Raw genomic sequence first — 19,715 nt, 5'->3', positions numbered from 1 at the left:
AGCTATTAAAACCATAAACTTCTGCTCCTTGATCATGTGATTCTTCTTCTAGACTGTCTGTAATTGTTATTGCTGATTGTCAATAAAGTTGTTTTTTATAAGTTATGTTGTAAAGGAAGCTTGTGGCGAGGGAGGAGGGGCGACTAAAAGCAGGTTCATATAGTGGGAAAGTCCTCAGGTCATGTGAGGATATTTACTGATGCGTCAACACTGTCAGATAAAAGAACGGCTGCTGCATTTGTTCTCCCACAAATAAGTTTGGTGATGAGTAAAAGAATTACAGATGATGTGGCAGTTTATACTGGGAGCTGGTAGTGATGTTACTGGCTTGAACTGGGTGGAGGACGCACTAATATGGAGGTATGTGGTTTGCTGGGACTCTAGCAGCGTGCTAGTGAGCACAGGTGATATGTCTTCAGACTCTAGGCAACATATTGTTTTTGATATACTTCATTTACTGTATAGAATCAAACACAGAGGGATAGAAGTGGATTTCTTATGGCTCCCTGTGAATATCGGTGTTGATGCAATGAACAGGACGATAAGTTTAAAAAGGTGCAGCAAGAAGAAGTCGTGCAGGTTTGACTATAAAATACAGTGAAAGTGAGGTGAAGAGTATAATGAAGGTAAAGATGAAGGACGAGTGGCAGGCACACTGGGACAGAGACGGGAAAGGCAGATATTATTATACAGAAAACAGTCGTGTAGAAGAAGCTGCAGCAGAGACCAGGATGGAATCTGGAGAGTCAGAGTTGGTCACACAGGCTTGAATAGCACACTTAAAAAGGTAAACATGACACAGGAAGTGTGACTTCTGTGGACCAGAGGAGACGTTTGACGGGTTGTTAGCGTCGTCAGGATGCTGGATGGAAACGCTGTGCCTGATAGGATGATTACAGGCTGGACTTTGTCTTCCTGTTACAGATGGATCCAGGCCCTGGATGACTGCTGGACACACATGACCCACACTAGGCTGCCTTCATCCATCCTTTCCTCCTTCACTGAGACTCAGAGTCAGCATGTATGTATTTATCAGTGATTTGAATCCTTTCATTACAGAGTGAAGTTAAAGTAGACGTGTGAACACACTAGTCAAAGTCAAAGTCAAAGTCAACTTTATTGTCGATTCTGCCACATGTACAGGACATACAGAGAATAGAAATTGCGTTACTCTCAATCCCTAGATAAATAGCAAATGAACATTTAAATATATTTAAATATAAAAGTGATTAAAAATGCAAGTAAAATAATTAAAAAGTAAAAATTTAAATAAATACAATTTTACATATAACAAGAAAGCTATATAATATACAATATAATGGGTAAGTGACATTGAGTGTAAACCAGGCAGAGTAGTGCAAATAGTGCAAATGGAGATTTAGTAGTGTACGGTAAGAGAAAGTGTAACAACAAAGTCTTATGAGGTAATGGCAGTCCAATGCTCCACAAAGTGACTGGTAACTGGTGCAGGCCAGTGTGTGAGTCAGAGAGAGTGTGTGTGTGTGTGTGTGTGACAGAGTTCAGTGAGACCGTGGAGGAGAGGAGGGGAGAGGGGGCAGAATCGGGAGGGAGTTAAGCTTCCTGACAGCCTGATGGATGAAGCTGTCCTTCAGCCTGCTGGTCCTGGCCTGGAGACTCCGCAGTCTCCTCCCCGACGGCAGCAGCTTGAAGAAGCTTTGCATTGGGTGTGTGGGATCAGCCGCTATGCAAAGGGCTTTTTTAGTGAGACGAGTGCTGTAAATGTCCTGGAGGGAGGGGAGAGAGACACCAATGATCCTCTCTGCAGCTCTCACTATGCGTTGGAGGGTTCTATGACAGGACGCATTGCAGGCTCCAAACCACACAGTGATGCAGCTCGACAGGATGCTCTCGATGGTGCCTCTGTAGAAAGTGTACATGATGGGGGCTGGTGCTCCTGCTCTTCTTAGTTTGCGGAGAAAGAAGAGACGCTGCTGTGATTTCTTGGCCAGTGCTGTGGTGTTGTACGTCCAGGAGAGATCCTCTGTGATGTGCACACCCAAGAACTTGGTGCTGCTCACTCTCTCCACAGACGCTCCGTCAATGGTCAGAGGAGCATGTTGGGTGTGCATTCTCCTGAAGTCCACAACAATCTCCTTCGTCTTCTCCACATTCAGAGAGAGATTGTTGTCAGCACACCACGTGGCCAGGCGTCTCACCTCACTTCTGTAGTCGGTCTCATCCCTGTTGCTAATGAGACCCACCACCGTTGTGTCGTCCGCAAACTTGATGAAGTTTAATAAATAAACACAAAGGGACACAACTACTACTCCATGATGTAAAGCTGAAGTATTACACAGCTTTATGAACCTCCTGTTATCCTGGTAGACGAGTACAGCAATAAATCTTTTACTTGAACATCTTCTGGCTCCAATAAGCTTTGAAATGTGACCATGAAGTTAGAGACACACTGACTGAAACCCACAGCTGTGACTGTGGATCACATCCACACACAGTGTAGCTGCTGTCTCTGTGTGAGGTCTGTGTATATATGTATATATTTATGCTTATATTCATATTCTCTTATTCCCCTTTATTTGATATCCTAATTCTGTGCTGTGTAAAGATTTGTCGGTGTTCTGCTGCTACAAACTGGATTTCCTGGAGGATAAACATGAGGGATTCATAAAGTTCTATCTCTCTGTTAAAATCCCCCAAAATCAATGAAATGTGAATTTCAGGCAGACGTGTTTTTAAAAGAGTCTCTTTAATGGAAAAATGTGTTTTTAAAACCAGCCAATAGGAGCGTCTGTGGATATCAGCTGAGGCTGAACTCAGGAACACCATCACATATAAATACACAGAATTAAATCACTAGATAAAAGATGTCATTAAATAAGGATCGAATCAACATGTCAGAGGTCAAAGGTCAGTCAGAAGAGGTGTGGTTAAACACTGGCAGTGCAGTGACCTAATGCAGTTTGGTTACCGCCACGGGAAAAGCCCCGCCCCCTCTGAGCCTCCGCTGTGTCCTCAGCACATCCAGGAGCAGCAGGTCAGAGGGGGCGGGGCCATGTCAGGACTTATTTTAAGTAAAATTTAAAGTGGAGCAACGGCAGGAGTCACACAGCAGTAACCAGCTCTGTCTGCCAGGGTCAAAGGTCAAACAAGTCCTGCAGCTGACCCACACACAGACTTACACTGATCCACAGAGAGTGATGAATCCACACATCACTCGGCTGGAGGAAGCTGGGTTTTGTTAGATTATAATATTATTTTATGCCATGTTATACCCCTAATTAAAGATTGTGAATTATTATGTAGTTTTAGTTTGCATTATTCTCCTGAATTAGAAGAAGCTGACAACTATTGCATTAGTTAAACTGATGTGCATTATATTAAACTGCTGATTTATTGTGAATGAATGATATTGTTTTATGATGCATTATACTGCTGAGTTATAAGAAATACTGTTTGCAGAAAGTCATCGCCTTATTTGTCTGATTAGAAGAGAACATGCTGGAGTTTTCTGCCCCATCTCAGCAGGAGCAGATAAACAGGGAGCCAAGGTCGTAGCTTAGGCGCTGTGTGAGAGAAAGCATGTGAATGTTTAGGCTTTTATGATAAGGTGGAGGCACCAGAGGCTATAAAAGTTTCAGCAATACTCCACCATTTTGAGATCTGAGGCTGTCTGCATCAGTGTCCATCTCCCACGTGTGTGATCATTAAAATCATCGTTTGACTCAACCCGACCGGACCAGTGTTGTTATTGTGGTTTTTCTCTTGTCTCCATCCCCAATATTTTGAACTCGTAACATTTTCCACACCGTCCAATCAGAAACTAGTGTTGACGCTGAGACCCGTCTCTGTAACAGGAAGTCCATGAACAGGCAGACCCTCTGCAGCAGGCTGACCTGTGACCTCTGAGACAGAGGGAGGAGTTTGTGTCAGCAGGGGGCGCTGCAGCATCGCCTGAGAGCTTTAAGAACAACAGCAATAAACAGGAAGTGAAAGTCACACTTCTGTTGGTGTGCGTCATCAGCAGACCCCACCCTCTGCAGGAAGCTGAGATAAGAAGCAGCCAATCACAGAGCAGAGAGCATGTGACTTCCTGTTCCTGCTGTTACTGTGACAACAGCTCCTGGGACAGAGAGCAGCTTTCTAAAGAGGAAAGATGCTGCTGTCACCCCCGGGTGTCATGTGACCCGCCTGATGTACCGATTTAAGACTGTAAGAACAATAATAACAACATGTTTTAGTCAGGTGATCCATGCAGAGCAGATCCATGTGACCAAACACAGCTGGATCACATGTTTCCTCTCCTGGAAACAGAAAGCCTTCATGTATAAAGGCTCATGTACCCACTGAGCCCTGCTCTCAGATCTGTGAGGCTTTAACAAACAACAGTTTAAAGTCATGTTTAGCATCTTCTGTCAGTGTGGAAGGTCACACACTTTCCTGAGTGTTGAACCCTGAACTACTAGCTGTTCATGTCAGCCTGGACATAAATACAGACCTGCCTGCTGTCATAGACCCCAGCACTCACATGTTACTTATAAGTGACTCATATGTATGCATGTATATATTGTGTATATTGTGCTATTTCTTACTTAGTGTGCTGTGTCTTTGTTCCTGTTTGTGCTGCAGCACTGTAACCTAAATAATTTCCCCTGGGGATCAAAAAAGTATTCTGATTGTGATTAAATGAAAGCAGTCAGAGCAGAGGACGGTGATGTAAGGAATGGGATTTTAATCAGCCAGTCTCCTTTAACTCTCAGCATCACAAAGTAATGTGGTAACATCTGGACTGATGTGTTTACTGTCAGCTAGTTTAAATGCTGTAGGCTGCAGCCGCTGCTCTAACACTATAACTGTAACAGGGCTCAGTGCTGCTTCTAACAGTCTGAGCTGCTTCAGGCTTTATTTGTGAGGAGCACAGCAGCTTACAAACACGTGGCTGGGCCTGGACCCAAAGGAGTGTTTGTTAAAGCCTGCAGTGAATCCAGCAGCAGAATGATGGAAATGCAACACAGCAAAGATGAAGAGGAGCAGAATTAAAGCCAAAGTCCAGTTCATACAGTTAGGTCCATAAATCAAATAAGGGAAAATAAAATGTTGTTGGATGCACCTGTCTGCACCCTTAATGCTCTCTGGTCGCTATGGTAACGCGTAAACATTTCTTTCAAAATAAGACACACGACTACAACACGGGAAAGACCCAGGGAAACGAAGTTAACGATAAAAACCCTGAAAACCATTGTTGGATTTATATTTTATCATTGTCATTGTTATTGGGGAATATCTAACCATATATGCTTAGAGGTGTAGAACCAATTGTGTAATGATAGTAGTCTTTAAAGACTTTGTGTGACTCCAGAGTGTTCTGGCATTCACACCCACGTCCTGGGATCATGGGAGAGGTGCTACCTTCTTATTGTTTTGTGGTAGGATGTCTGTTTTAGTCTAAGTGCCTTTTGTTTAGATGAACTGCTGGACTTCCAGACCAGCAGGTTTAGGGAAGTCGTTTATGGGGTCACACACACACACACACACACACACACACACACACACACACACACCTACATAACATACAGACTGGTACCTTTGTTCACGTGTATGTTAATGAACCTATGTATATTCATGTAACCTCAATAAAAGAACAGTGTTACGAGGGAACGGACGAGAGCGACTGTGGTCAAGCGAAGGAACGGCATTGGTCCAGTTCTCTCCCGTGCACGAGAAACATAAAGAACTACTCGTGTCTTGCTTTGCTGTGTAGCTGGATTGAACGATCCAGCGAACAGGTTTATGCTACAAACCTATCAACCATCAATTTCACACCGAGCCTCGACTCTCACGGCCCGGTACCAAACGACTCACGGACCGGTCCGTGACCCGGGGGTTGGGAACCGCTGAGTTAACGCATGAGTAGTTCAGGGCTGCACGTCATTTTCATTGTTAATATCTTTGTGAAAAGCACATTGATGTGAAAATCTTCATGAGAGTCAGAGGCCCTACAACACGATTAAAGATTCATTCAAAAGAAAATCACAAGTTATTATCATCTTCAGAACATTTCATTAAACATTAGAGACAGACTGCTGAGTACATCTCATCTCTATCCAAACAACCTACAGTCCACAAACACATCATGAACCAGTGCTCTGGGCTGTGGTCTGTCCCTAGTTACATGGATCAGCTGGTTCCCTGGAGGTGACTGCTGCTGTGGTTTGGAGCGGATGAATAAACCTGAACTGAATCAGGTGTCCAGTTACTTTTGGTCCCTTTAAACCAGGCTGTCACATGTTCAGGATGTGAAACTCCTCCTCCTCCGTGAAAACGGGTGTGGGTCTCAATCAGCCAAGGTTTTGGGTGAACCCATTGTGAGATCTAGCCCCACGCTATCATGTGATTTCCTGTGATCAAATGTCCCAGGATGTGAGTGGGCGTTAAGGCGTCCATGTCCCTCTTCAAGCAACTTAAAGAAGTCCAGATGCTTTTCTTTCCAAGCTCCTTCAACAACATCATTCATAGAACAGCTTCCAGCTTCTTTTGCTCGGCTACAGTTTGGATGGATTTGCATTTAAAGATGCAACAAGACTAAAATGGTTAGGGTCAGGAGGTCAAAGGTCAGAGCTCCTGTGGGTCTGAGGGCGGCCTCACGCTGGAGAAGGATGAAGGAGTCTGACCTGAGCCAGTGTTTGACATGAACACATCAGCACTGCTGTCAGTGAGCCTAACGACAGCCGTTAGCATCATTTCAGTGTTTCAGTCATAAAAACACTTCCTGTCTCTGTGGTGGTTACAGTGACATCATGCAGTTTGTGCTTTGACCTCCAGAGGGCGACAAATCAGCACAGACAGAGAGCTCCATTCAAACTTTGCTGCCATCAGGAATAATTCTTCAAATATAATCATCAGTGTTTGAGCAGTTATGATATCAGGGACAATCTAGACATGTGTGACAATACTGAACATGTCACATGACACACCTCAAACATCATGTGATCCACTCTCAGTCTGCACTTTCATTCATGACTTCAACAGGTTGAAATGAGCTTTGAAGAAACATTCAGTGAAATAAATCTTTCATGGATTCATGTGAGCAGCAGATGAACTTTGTACCAACAACATCTTCAATAACAGAGTCTGAATGAAGCTCAGGTGTTGATGCTGCTCACTGATTGGACGCTTGGTTTCAGCTCTGCTCTCAGTCTTTACTGCACAGGTGAAGGTAGAAAGTGTGACTGGATCTATAGACTGGAAACAGAGAAACATGCTGAACATTTGAAGCTTTGCAGCAGAAATGTTCATGTTACAAATACAGCAGAGCTGATCTGGGATCAGTGTGTTCACACCTGCAGCTACAACAAGGTTTCATGTCTCCACACGTCAGCATGTGAACTTTACTCTGACTCAGTCTGAGCAGTCAGACGGCATATTTTTAAAGTTAACACATCAGCACACACAGAGCTGAGCCCCTCCCACCTGTGCTGAGTTTCAGGTGGAGCCCCGCCTCCTTCCAGGAAGCAGCTCACCTGTGTGTCCGTGTTTAGTGTCCAGGTGTGGAGTGGAGCTTGTTGTTGGTGTGTGAAGAAACTGTAAGTTTGCTTTGTTTCCTCCTTTAACAGTTTGTCTTTAGGAACTTTACTGTTTGTTCAGCTCGTGTTTGATTTCTTCACACAACAAACTGTGTGTGTTTGTATTTCCGGTCTCTCCATTAAAGTCAGTGTGTAATGTTTCCTGGCTAACATCAGCTGTGTGCAGCTTAGTTCAGCACAAATCTGCCGCTCCATAGTTCACGGTAACGGACTCACAGCTGGACCAACGAGGCCGAGTGTGTCCGCCACTCTGAGCTACGTTCGTGTTTGTGTACTTGTAGTTTGTACTTTGAGTTCACTCAGAGCCCACAGAGGACGCAGCGTACGTGATGACGTCACAGCCCTTTACCTCCTTTACTGTCACTGTGATTAATATTTACACACGAGACACCTGCAGAGCTCTGACGCTAAGCTAGCACACAGCATGCTAACGCTAAGCTAATGCTAAGCTAGCCAAGAACCCAGAGTGACGTAAAGCTGAGTAAACACTGACCCCAGACCAGCACCGTGATAAAGTGAGCTGCTGCTGCTGAACTTGAACAGGTAACAAAGTGATGAGCAGTCAGGCTGCAGGTTTCTACCTGTTCATGTTTCTACAGTAGAATCACTTTGAAGTGTCTTTGTGCTGTTTCATCTTTGATTTGTGTTCATAAACACTCAGAGAAACATCACGTGACCTCATCAGGATCTGTGTTGGTGTGTGGGGCTGTACCTCAGCTTTATGTTGTTACATGCTCATTTGTTCATTTTAACATCAAAGTAATGTTATGAGGAGTAATGAAGTAACGTACTCCATTACTTTTAATCAAAGTGTTCTGTGTAATATGTGTAATAATGACTGTTTTGAGTAATGACCCACACTGATCACAACAAAGAGGAAATGCCTCCAACATGCACAAACATTTGAGCCACAACATGCAGTTAATGTGCACAAATGTCTTTGATATGCTGCTCAGTGATGGTGGTGACTGTCAGAGCAGAGCTACTGAGAATCAATAAGTAATATCAATGATGGGATCAGAATCACTAAATTCTTCTCATCCCTGTCAGTATCATACATGTGCTGTATAATGTGATAAATGTAGAGGTGCTGGCTGTTCTCTCACTCTGCTGTTTAGCTGTAAAGGACGCCTCCCTGCCTTTGTCTCATTCATGACCTTTAATAGTCTCTTCTAACATGCAGAGATCTGTATGATCTGTTTCATAGAGTCTAACCAGCCTGTACAGGTAACAACAACAGTCACTGCATCACTGACACACAAACGTCATCTCTGTCAATAACAACATTCATACATGGAATAAAAACACATCAGTGGATCATTGCTGGAGCTGATGTTTGTGCTCCTGGTGCAAAGGCTCTCAGTTTCCTCCTTGAAATAACATCAGTGGTGGGTCAGCGACATGCTTTCTTTCCCTCTCAGGTTTAAATATCTGGGACTCTCCACCGTTTGGTTTTAGAGCTGAAGAAGCTTCTCAGATGAAACGTCTTCCAGAAACTTAAAGACGTCTCTTTTCTCTCCAAGCTCCTTAGATCACATGACCTGGATGACTGAACCTACAGACATATTGACCTGGTTTCATGGTCACATGACAGGTCAGAGGTCAGCGACTGTAACTCAGTTCCTCCTGTTAATGTGAACTCACTGAGTGTTTGTGGTTTACCTCTCAGACTGACTGAAGATGATGATGGAGGAAGAGGAGGACAGAGCAGAGTCTGCAGGGTCCAGCTGTCCGTCTGTGAGGAGTGACCGGTCCAAAGGTCAACAGCCAGCCTTCAGTGGTGAACCTGGAGCAACGAGGTCAGAGAGCTGAACTCACTGAGTAACAGAAATAATTCTGCACTGACATTATAATCAGTGTTGACTCTGGTTGATTGTCTGACTGTGTTTGTGAGCTGAGAGGAAATGAAAATGAGTTTGTAACAAAAATCAGTTTTGTCCAGTTTTCCTGTAAAAAGCTGAACTCTAATCTAAGAGGATGTTACTGACAGGAAACAGCTGCATTATCTGCAGTCTGTGTGATCACAGCTGCTTCAATCATGTTTGTGTCTGCAGAGGTCAGAGGTCACAGTCTGCAGGGTCCAGCTGTCCGTCTGTGAGGAGTGACTGGTCCAAAGGAAACCCTCCACTCTTCAGTGGTGAACCTGGAGCAACGAGGTCAGAGAGCTGTGATGACTCCTTTACATGTTTGTGTTTCCTGGATAAATATGACCTGAAACATCCTCAGATTGTTACAAAGATTCATTAAAAAGAAAACAATGAAAGAGAAAAGATCCAAATGTTCGACTTGGTCATTTGCTGTTTGAGGACAGTGATGCTCATATCTGTGGGGAAAGTGTGACCTGAGTGGGTTCATGTTTGTCTTTAAAGAACAGAGCTGCTCTGATTCTCTTTGTGTCTGATCTGTTAAACAGTCTGAGAGGTCACACAGAGACCCAGCAGCTAAAGCCTGGATCATACTGGCTGCTGTTACTCCATCAGGACAACACTGAACCACAGTGGTGTGGATGTAGTGGATAAATCCCACCATACTGATGCTCAGAGTTAACCACAGGGAACAAAACCAGATGTTACCTTCAGATTGTGACCTTTGGAGTGGACGATGCAGATTTCAATAGAGAATAAATGTTGTTGTTTTTCAGCTGTGAAGAAAGAATCTAATTTTCTGAACTTAAGAATTTATGATGCTGGAAACAACATGGAGACTATAACACAACATTTCCACTGTGTTCATAGAATGAATGTAAAACTGTCAGACATTCATTAAATATGCAAAATGTCTACAGAAGCATCAGAGGGTCAGACGTGAAGCACTCAGTGATTTTGATCAAATGACTCATCAGTTATTGATCTGTACTACACTGATCTACCACGTTAGTAAAGCTGGTGTTCTGGTGGTGGAGGGAGACTCGGATCATGTTCTGGTTTTGGAGCAGTGATCTGCTGATGGTTCAGTTTGATGAGCTTCTTCAAAATCATCCCTGACATCACCACTGAAAGGACGTCCATGAAAACAGACTGAAAATTACTGATATGTTCACAATCTGAGAGTTTAAAACTTGACAGACTTGATTCAGATGAAGTTATTTGAGCAGAAACTCCTGGATCTTTATCCTGTGTTGATCTAATCCTTCATGGTTCCTCCACAGAGTGGACCAGCAGAGCTCAGAGGTTCCCAGTGGTCAGTCTGCCCAGCAGCATCAAACACAGCTGGACTCCATATTTATGGTCTGTACATGTACAACAACTACTGTTACATCTGTTCTGTTCACAGTCATCTCCATGCTGCTCTTTGTAGACCAGTGGATCGTCAGTGTGTCCAACATGGATCTGATGTTTGGCTCCATGATTTCAGTCTGATTGGCTCATTCATAAATATTCTGTTCCAGCTGCTGGAGGACAACATCATCACTTTTGTGAAGAACGAGCTGAAGAAGATCCAGAAGGTTCTGAGTCCAGATTACCCAGAATGCTTAGAGAGTCAGAGGAGCAGCAGCAGAGAGGCATTTGTGAAGATCACAGTGGACTTCCTGAGGAGAATGAAGCAGGAGGAGCTGGCTGACCGTCTGCAGAGCAGTAAGAGGATTTATCTAAAGATTTAAGCTGCTGGATGAATGAACATTTTCCAGAGATGGAAGATGGAGCAACATGTTTTAAAGATTAGTTCTTTTTGGAGTTGAGTGTTTATTTTTCTTCTCATTCAGAACTTCAAGCTGCAGTTTGTCATCGTAACCTTAAATCCACCCTGAAGAAGAAGTTCCAGTGTGTGTTTGAGGGCATCGCTAAAGCAGGAAACCCAACCCTCCTGAATCAGATCTACACAGAGCTCTACATCACAGAGGGAGGGACTGCAGAGGTCAATGATGAACATGAGGTCAGACAGATTGAAACCGCATCCAGGAAACCAGACAGACCAGAAACAACCATCAGACAAGAAGACATCTTTAAAGCCTCACCTGGAAGAGATGAACCAATCAGAACAGTGCTGACAAAGGGAGTGGCTGGCATTGGGAAAACAGTCTTAACACAGAAATACAGCCTGGACTGGGCTGAAGACAAAGCCAACCAGGACATCCAGTTCATATTTCCATTCACTTTCAGAGAGCTGAATGTGCTGAAAGAGGAAAAGTTCAGCTTGGTGGGACTTGTTCATCACTTCTTTACTGAAACCAAAGAAGCAGGAATCTGCAGCTTTGAAGACTTCCAGGTTGTGTTCATCTTTGATGGTCTGGATGAGTGTCGACTTCCTCTGGACTTCCACAAAACTACAATCCTAACTGACCCTAGAAAGTCCACCTCAGTGGATGTGCTGCTGATAAACCTCATCAGGGGGAAACTGCTTCCCTCTGCTCACCTCTGGATAACCACACGACCTGCAGCAGCCAATCAGATCCCTCCTGACTGTGTTGGCATGGTGACAGAGGTCAGAGGGTTCACTGACCCACAGAAGGAGGAGTACTTCAGGAAGAGATTCAGAGATAAGAAGCAGGCCAGCAGCATCATCTCCCACATCAAGACATCACGAAGCCTCCACATCATGTGTCACATCCCAGTCTTCTGCTGGATCACTGCTACAGTTCTGGAGGATGTGCTGGAAACCAGAGAGGGAGGACAGCTGCCCAAGACCCTGACTGAGATGTACATCCACTTCCTGGTGGTTCAGGCCAAAGTGAAGAAGGTCAAGTATGATGGAGGAGCTGAGACAGATCCACACTGGAGTCCAGAGAGCAGGAAGATGATGGAGTCTCTGGGAAAACTGGCTTTTGATCAGCTGCAGAAAGGAAACCTGATCTTCTATGAATCAGACCTGACAGAGTGTGGCATCGATATCAGAGCAGCCTCAGTGTACTCAGGAGTGTTCACACAGATCTTTAAAGAGGAGAGAGGACTGTACCAGGACAAGGTGTTCTGCTTCATCCATCTGAGTGTTCAGGAGTTTCTGGCTGCTCTTCATGTCCATCTGACCTTCATCAACTCTGGACTCAATCTGCTGGAACAACAACAAACAACATCCAAGCGGTCTAGTTTTTTTAGAAAAAAAGAGTCTCTCCACCAGAGTGCTGTGAACAAGGCCTTACAGAGTCCAAATGGACACCTGGACTTGTTCCTCCGCTTCCTCCTGGGTCTTTCACTGCAGACCAATCAGACTCTCCTACGAGGTCTGCTGACACAGACAGGAAGTAGCTCACAGACCAATAAGAAAACAGTTCAGCACATCAAGAAGAAGCTCAGTGAGAATCTGTCTGCAGAGAAAAGCATCAATCTGTTCCACTGTCTGAATGAACTGAATGATCGTTCTCTAGTGGAGGAGATCCAACAGTCCCTGAGATCAGGACGTCTCTCCACAGATAAACTGTCTCCTGCTCAGTGGTCAGCTCTGGTCTTCATCTTACTGTCATCAGAAGAAGATCTGGATGTGTTTGACCTGAAGAAATACTCTGCTTCAGAGGAGGCTCTTCTGAGGCTGCTGCCAGTGGTCAAAGCCTCCAACAAAGCTCTGTAAGTAAATCTGTGATCATGTTTATTTTTAAAATATTGATTAAAAGTGGTCATAGATTTCTTCCATGACAGATCCATGTCCTAAAACCATGAGCCAGCGTAGTTGTATAGTATAAAAGAAAAAAGGAGAACTTTTGACCACAATATTGTAACTTGAATGAACTTTTGATACAGCCTTTAAACATAAAATTTATGAACAGAATCGGTGACAAAGGGCAGCCCTGGTGGAGCCCATCACCCACCGGACTTATTACTATCCAACGTATTGCCGGCTATGCCAACCAAGCTCTTGCAATGGTTGTAAAAGGATCGAATGGCCATAAAATGTTTCTCAGTTTTATTATTTTCAGTCACATCTGTTTTTGATTATTAACTGAATATTTTAAAATTCAGGCTTTTTATGTTATACAAAACATCATATTTTCTTATGATGTCTTGTATTGATTCTGAAGGAATAGTTTTCATCAGTATCGCAGATACCAGCCTGAATTTTACTTTGTATTGGATCAGAAAGGAAATCAGTGGCATCACACATCACTTACAGCAACTTCAGTACCTCTTCATTTTAATAAACTGGGGGGAGTTGCACCAAGATTCAGTATGAGATAAAGAATTATTTTTAACTGTAAGGTTGAAGAAATCTGTTGTTGGAAATTGGAAGAACAGGTCATCTTAAAAATCACTGCATTGTAGTTTTATTCAGGCCCCTTCAATCTGTGATCGCTGTTGCTTTGCATTGTAAATGCTACTATTACAAAAGTCACAAATATTAGTGTATGTGTGTGTTGTTGGGTAATAAACCAAAAGAACAGAATCTACCAGCACCTCACTGATTTCTGCTTAAAAACAATAAAAAAGCAATAAAGCTCTGATTTGTTTGGTTGATCTTGTCTCCCTTCCACCTTGATTTCAGACTGAGTGGCTGTAACCTGTCAGACAGAAGCTGTGAAGCTCTGTCCTCAGTCCTGAGCTCCCAGTCCTCCCATCTGACAGAGCTGGACCTGGGTAACAACAACCTGCAGGATTCAGGAGTGAAGCTTCTGTCTGCTGGGATGAAGAGTCAATACTGCAAACTGGAAACGCTGAGGTCAGATCAAGCAATATCGATTTTTTTTTCATCAATTAACATCATTTAATCAATTTCATTTGGAAAAAATTAACAGTGTTTATGTTTTGTTTTTTTAATGAATCCATGCAAGTCACAGTAAACTGCCACATTTGTCTTTTGTAACATGAGGCAATAAGGATTCCAGCATGTCCTGAAACAGTGTTGAAATATTGTAAATGTAGTAGCTCCTCATGGCACCATGAATATACTTTAACACAAGTGTTTCATGTCTTCTTGTCATCCTTTCTTCAGACTGAGTGGCTGTAACCTGTCAGACAGAAGCTGTGAAGCTCTGTCCTCAGTCCTGAGCTCCCAGTCCTCCCGTCTGACAGAGCTGGATCTGGGTAACAACAACCTGCAGGATTCAGGACTGAAGCTTCTATTTTCTGCAGTGGAGAGTCCAAAGTGTACAATTCTCAGGTCAGGATTCAGTCTTTTCTGATGATGATTTAAAACCTGAGTCAGGTCGATAAATGGCTTACTCATTTACAACAGACATGATTTGTCAAATCACCTTATATCTAACCCAAAGGTCCCGTGTTTTACTACTTTGATTTTTTAGTAAAACACAGGACCTCTTAATATTTATCTAAGAGACCATATATAATTTTTTTCCCTGGATCATGTGTGTACCCTCCTGGTTGGAGCTCCAGCAGCCTGTATCAGTGAATGGGACTTTAAATGAAATTGCTGCCCCTGTCAGGAAGAGGTCTGAGTGACACACAAAACAGAAAATATGAGCACTGCATGTGTCTGAGGCTACTCAGATACAGACCTGAATGAGACACTAACTTTGTCTCTGAGAGATAACTTTTATTATTAAATACACTTCATTTCTCATCTGTGTAGAGAATGTAGAGTTTGACATGCTAATATTACAAAATGAAAAATCACACTGAGTCACAAAGAAATTGTTTTGGAGTATTTATGGTTCAGCTGATGAAATTGTTCAAACAAACCAGTAATTTACACCGAAACAGCACAAGTGAAACTTTTTCGAGGGACTTACACTAAGCTTGTCCTGGTACACCTGTAGAGCCCAGCTTCTATGGACCATGAGCTTAAGTTCTGTGCTGCTCTGATTTATTGCCTGTGCTGTCTTTCAGTTCAGCTTTGTCGAGTCTCTGGTAGGATTTCTTTTACATGACCTGTGTAAAAACAAAACAGGAAACACATTAAGCTGAAGTAAGATGCACAATTTGAAAAATGGGGCACAAAAAATGTTGCTGCTTTCTGGAAAGTGCGTCTAAGAAGACCCAATGGAGAAAGTGAAGAGAAAAATCAAAGATTAAGAAGAAGAAAATGGCAGAGGCAGTTTCTTTTGGACTGCCTGCAGATGGGGTGAGACTCTAGAAACAGGGATGATTGGAGAAAATGCAAAGAGGCCATAGGATAAACCAGGAGATGAATACTCTGGTGTTCTGGGGATAGTGGGAGTGAGAGGGAGAGATGCCAGTAAATGATTTCAAGGATCAATTTGAGAGAATCAGAGCTAAGAAACCAAAGCAAGTGGGGAACTACAAACATATGGACAGACTCATAATTAGGCCAAAGACACATTAAAGCAATTATTACAGGTTTAGAAACAGGGATGGATATGAAGGAGCTTAGCATGAATTTGCATTGAGGAAAGAATAGCAACGAGCATCAGAGGAAACAGTTAGGAAAACTAAAAGGATGTACTGGCAGGAATACTGCAGTACTTTAGGAAGAACTACCGTATTTCCCAGACTACAGAGCGCACCTGAATATTAGCCGCACAAGCTAAAATCAGGGGAAAATCCTGTTTTGTACATACATTAGCCGCACCTGACTAAAAGCCGCAGGTGTTTCAATGTTGACTTATCATATGTAAGAGAATATGCACAAAGCGAATTGTCAGGAAAGAGATGGCTGTTTGGAGACACACCCCTTTTATTAATATTTTGAAAAACAAGTTATGGTACATATTTGCATAACTTTTTAGGTATATGTACAAGTAGCGGTAATTACAAGTACAAAACATGTACTGTGCTTCATAAATGAGTAACAAATGTAGTACATAACAATAACCTACAGCACACCAGAACAATTGATTCGGACTACCTTTTAGGCTCAGGTGCAGTGACACGGCTTTAACAAGAAGAAAAGTCAGTCATTCACCACCATCTTCCTGCGCACTAAAACCACCAAAGTCCTCTTCTCCAGTGTCGGAAACAAACAGGCTCAGGGTGGCTTCGTCATCCACTCTCAGCTTCTTTCTTTCGTTGTCACTTTCAAAACCAAAGAAATCCTCGTTGTCAGTGTCAGAGTCGAACACCCTCAGAAGGGCCGTGGCGGTGTCCTCCTCTCCATCATGCAGCAGTCCAGCCCTTCGAAATCTGTTGGTGATCGTGGATGTTTTCACACTTTTCCACGCTGTCAGAATCCAATGGTGGAGTTGGGCATAACTTGCTTTTTGCAAGTTTATCGCCGCTCATCATCCAGGCCTCCAGCTGAACGGGTAGCGCTACTTTGAAGTTTGTTTTTCGCGCTACCTCGTACTGCACTACGTTGCCTGACGGATGGACATGTGACCAACATACCACTCTTGAACCCCGATCCTTCCGCCAGGCAACGTAGTGCCGTACAACAGCGGAACAAACAAAACAAATCCGCTCATGGACAATCCATAGAAAAGCCGCACCTGACTAAAAGCCGCAGGGCTCAAAGCTTGTGCAAAAAGTAGCGGCTTATAGCCCGACAATTACGGTACACCAGTTCAGAATGTGTGGAGTACAGTTAAGAACATGAATGCAGACAGGAAACAACAGCAGCTGTTGTAAAGTAAATTCAAACTCCTTCATTAAATGCAGCTGGTTGAGTTGAAAACAATGGAGAATGATTGTGTTACGTTGTTTATTCTCTATAGAAATGGAGCAGGAGTGCATGTAGAGCTGGACGTGGGCTGTATATACATGCGTGTATCTGTTTTGTCTCTGAGCAGAGAAAACAAAGCGCTGGAAATGTCATATTGAAATGTTAAATCAGGAAAATCCTGGAGAAGAGGATAGTTCTAATGTTCAGTTTGTAATGTTGAATTCAACACAGCTCTTAAATGCATAAAAATGACTTCACCTGACGTCAGACTGAACAATCGGATTAGCTACTGATATTGATTTAACCCTTTAAGACCTACCATAGAACCAAGTCCGCCAGAGCTTATATTATATTTTTACATGCTGTAGAGCCATTTTTGGGAGCATTTCAAGTTGCTATACATCAATACAACCATTACAGCCTAAATTTTAATAATATGTATGTATTAAGTGCATAGTAATTACATAAATTGCAAAAAAGTGCAATAAACTACAAAAAAATTGAAAATCGTTTTTGTTTTTTTAACATATATTTCTAGTTAGAGAAATTTAAGAGGCTTATCCCTCAAAACTGTAAATACAAAAAAGTTGCACAAAATAGTTTCCCACCTCAGGAAATTTATTTTGAGTGCCTTCATAGTTTTATTTTTGAAATACACCAATTTTTATATACTGCAGGAAAAACGAAAATAAATATTATACTGCAAATTTGCAAAATAACAGCATATGCATCAAAATAAACTATTTCCAGCAGAGCAATATGAGTCCTAAGCATATGTGGAAGGAAACTGTAACCTAGGACAAGCTGATGGCATAAGATGTAAATACAACTCCTCAGGTTTCATATGCAAAAAAAATTATTGCGCTAGCTCACGTGATTACAGTGCTACCGGGATTTAAAAATAGTTGCGCAAAACGGAGTGTGCCCACTCTGACCAGTTTTAAAGGGTTAAAGCAAGAAAATATGGTATTAGCATTAGCTGCCAATTCCTATTCACCTAAAATTAGCATTACCTGCTAAGAGGTATCTTATCTTATCTTATCTAATGGCAGTCTAGTTAGCATTAACTCCTCACTAATGTAATGCTAATTCACATCAAATTATCTTTAGCTTTAGCATTAGCTGCTAGCTTCAGCCTACCTAGCACTAGCTGCTCACATTGTTAAAAGGGAAGAGAAAACGATATTAGCATTAGCTTGTAATAATTATTCACCCCTAATTAGAATTAGCCACTAATGGCAGCATACTTAGCATTAACTCCTCACATCGTTATAATGCAAATGATGCTAACTTGCATTAAATTAGACTGCTGTTATTAGCTAATGCTATTTAGCAGTAGCTGCTCACATTGCTATAAAGCAAAGGAAAACGATATGAGCATTAGGTTCTAATGCGTATTTGCCTTAAATTAGACGTAGGTGGGCAGCACGGTGGCACGATGGTTAGCACTGTTGCCGCACAGCAAGAAGGTCCTGAGTTCAATTCCACCATCAGGCCGGGGTCTTTCTGTGTGGAGTTTGCATGTTCTCCCCGTGTTTGCGTGGGTTCCCTCCGGGTACTCCGGCTTCCTCCCACCGTCCAAAGACATGCAGCTTGTGGGGATAGGTTAATTGGATAATCCAAATTGCCACTAGGTGTGAATGTGCGAGTGAATGTGAATGTGAATGGTTGTCTGTCCCTGTGTGTTAGCCCTGCGACAGACTGGCGACCTGTCCAGGGTGTACCCCGCCTTTCGCCCTATGACAGCTGGGATAGGCTCCAGCGCCCCCCGCGACCCTGAAAAGGATAAGCGGAAGCGAATGGATGGATGGATGGATAGACGTAGGTGCTAATGGCGGCCTACTTAGCATTAGCAGCTCAGATGTTGTAATGCTAGGGAAAAGAGTGTTAGCATTAGCCGTTCACAATGTTATAAAGTTAAGGGAAATAGTGTTAGCATTAGCTACTCACATTGTTAAAAAGTGTTAGCATTAGTGCATAATGCTAATTCACATCAAATTAGCATTAGTTAATAACGGCAGCCTATTTAGCATTAGCAGATAATGTTGACCGTGGCCCACTGGAAAAGTTCAGAACTAAAGATTTAGGAGTGTTTCTCGATAGCTCTTTCTCGTTTGAGAAACAAATAAATTCTGTTATTAAAACCAGCTGTAAGGTTTATATTGTTGATTGTCATTTATGCTTAGAAATATTTACTCATATATGCTTAGAGTTGTATAATCGATTGCATAATGATAGAGGTTTGATCCTGAGTAGTCTGTAAAGACTCTGTGTGCCTTCCAGAGTGCTCTGGCATGCACACACCACTTGGGGCCATGAGAGAGGTCGTACCCTCTCTTACTGATTTATGGTGTAGGACAGGGGTCTCAAACTCAATTTAGCTGGGGGCCGCTGCAGGCAGAGTCTGGGTGAGGCTGGGCCGCATTAGGTTTTCCACAAGAAAGGCATGGTTAAAAAATTCCAATCTTCTCAAATCTCTTTATTTTTATTTTTTAACACAAAATATTAAAAATAAATAAACAAATTAAGAATTAATAAGAAAATAAATCAATCTGTAATACATAAATAAAACAATAATAAGATATTTTTAGTCAGTGAACTTGTGTTTTTTTTCAGTCTTCTATATCTGCTGTGTTTAGATTGAAATGTCTGTATTAACAGTTCTATAACCTTCTTCTGAACATGAATGGAACACTGTAGAAAATGAACTGT

At 42.6% G+C, this 19,715-nt stretch overlaps 1 protein-coding gene across 1 annotated transcript in view; it reads left to right on the top strand.

The window, feature by feature from the left end:
* Positions 1–19,715, top strand: part of LOC147337028 (uncharacterized) — a 642,403-nt gene that overhangs the window by 70,713 nt on the left and 551,975 nt on the right. The window contains exons 9-10 of the mRNA XM_086286246.1: positions 11,301–13,057; positions 13,971–14,144. Of these exons, the coding sequence (XP_086142372.1) occupies positions 11,301–13,057; positions 13,971–14,144 (1,931 nt within the window). The remainder of the gene's footprint in view (positions 1–11,300; positions 13,058–13,970; positions 14,145–19,715) is intronic.

The sequence above is a fragment of the Aulonocara sp. 'chitande type north' Nkhata Bay genome, linkage group LG3 (assembly GCF_057382095.1).
Source record: "Aulonocara sp. 'chitande type north' Nkhata Bay isolate Kocher_YH1m ecotype deep benthic linkage group LG3, A_spYH_male_GT1.1, whole genome shotgun sequence".
NCBI lineage: Eukaryota > Metazoa > Chordata > Actinopteri > Cichliformes > Cichlidae > Aulonocara > Aulonocara sp. 'chitande type north' Nkhata Bay.
The sequence above is the reverse complement of the archived record's forward strand: the minus strand, read 5'-3'. Positions and strand labels throughout refer to the sequence as shown.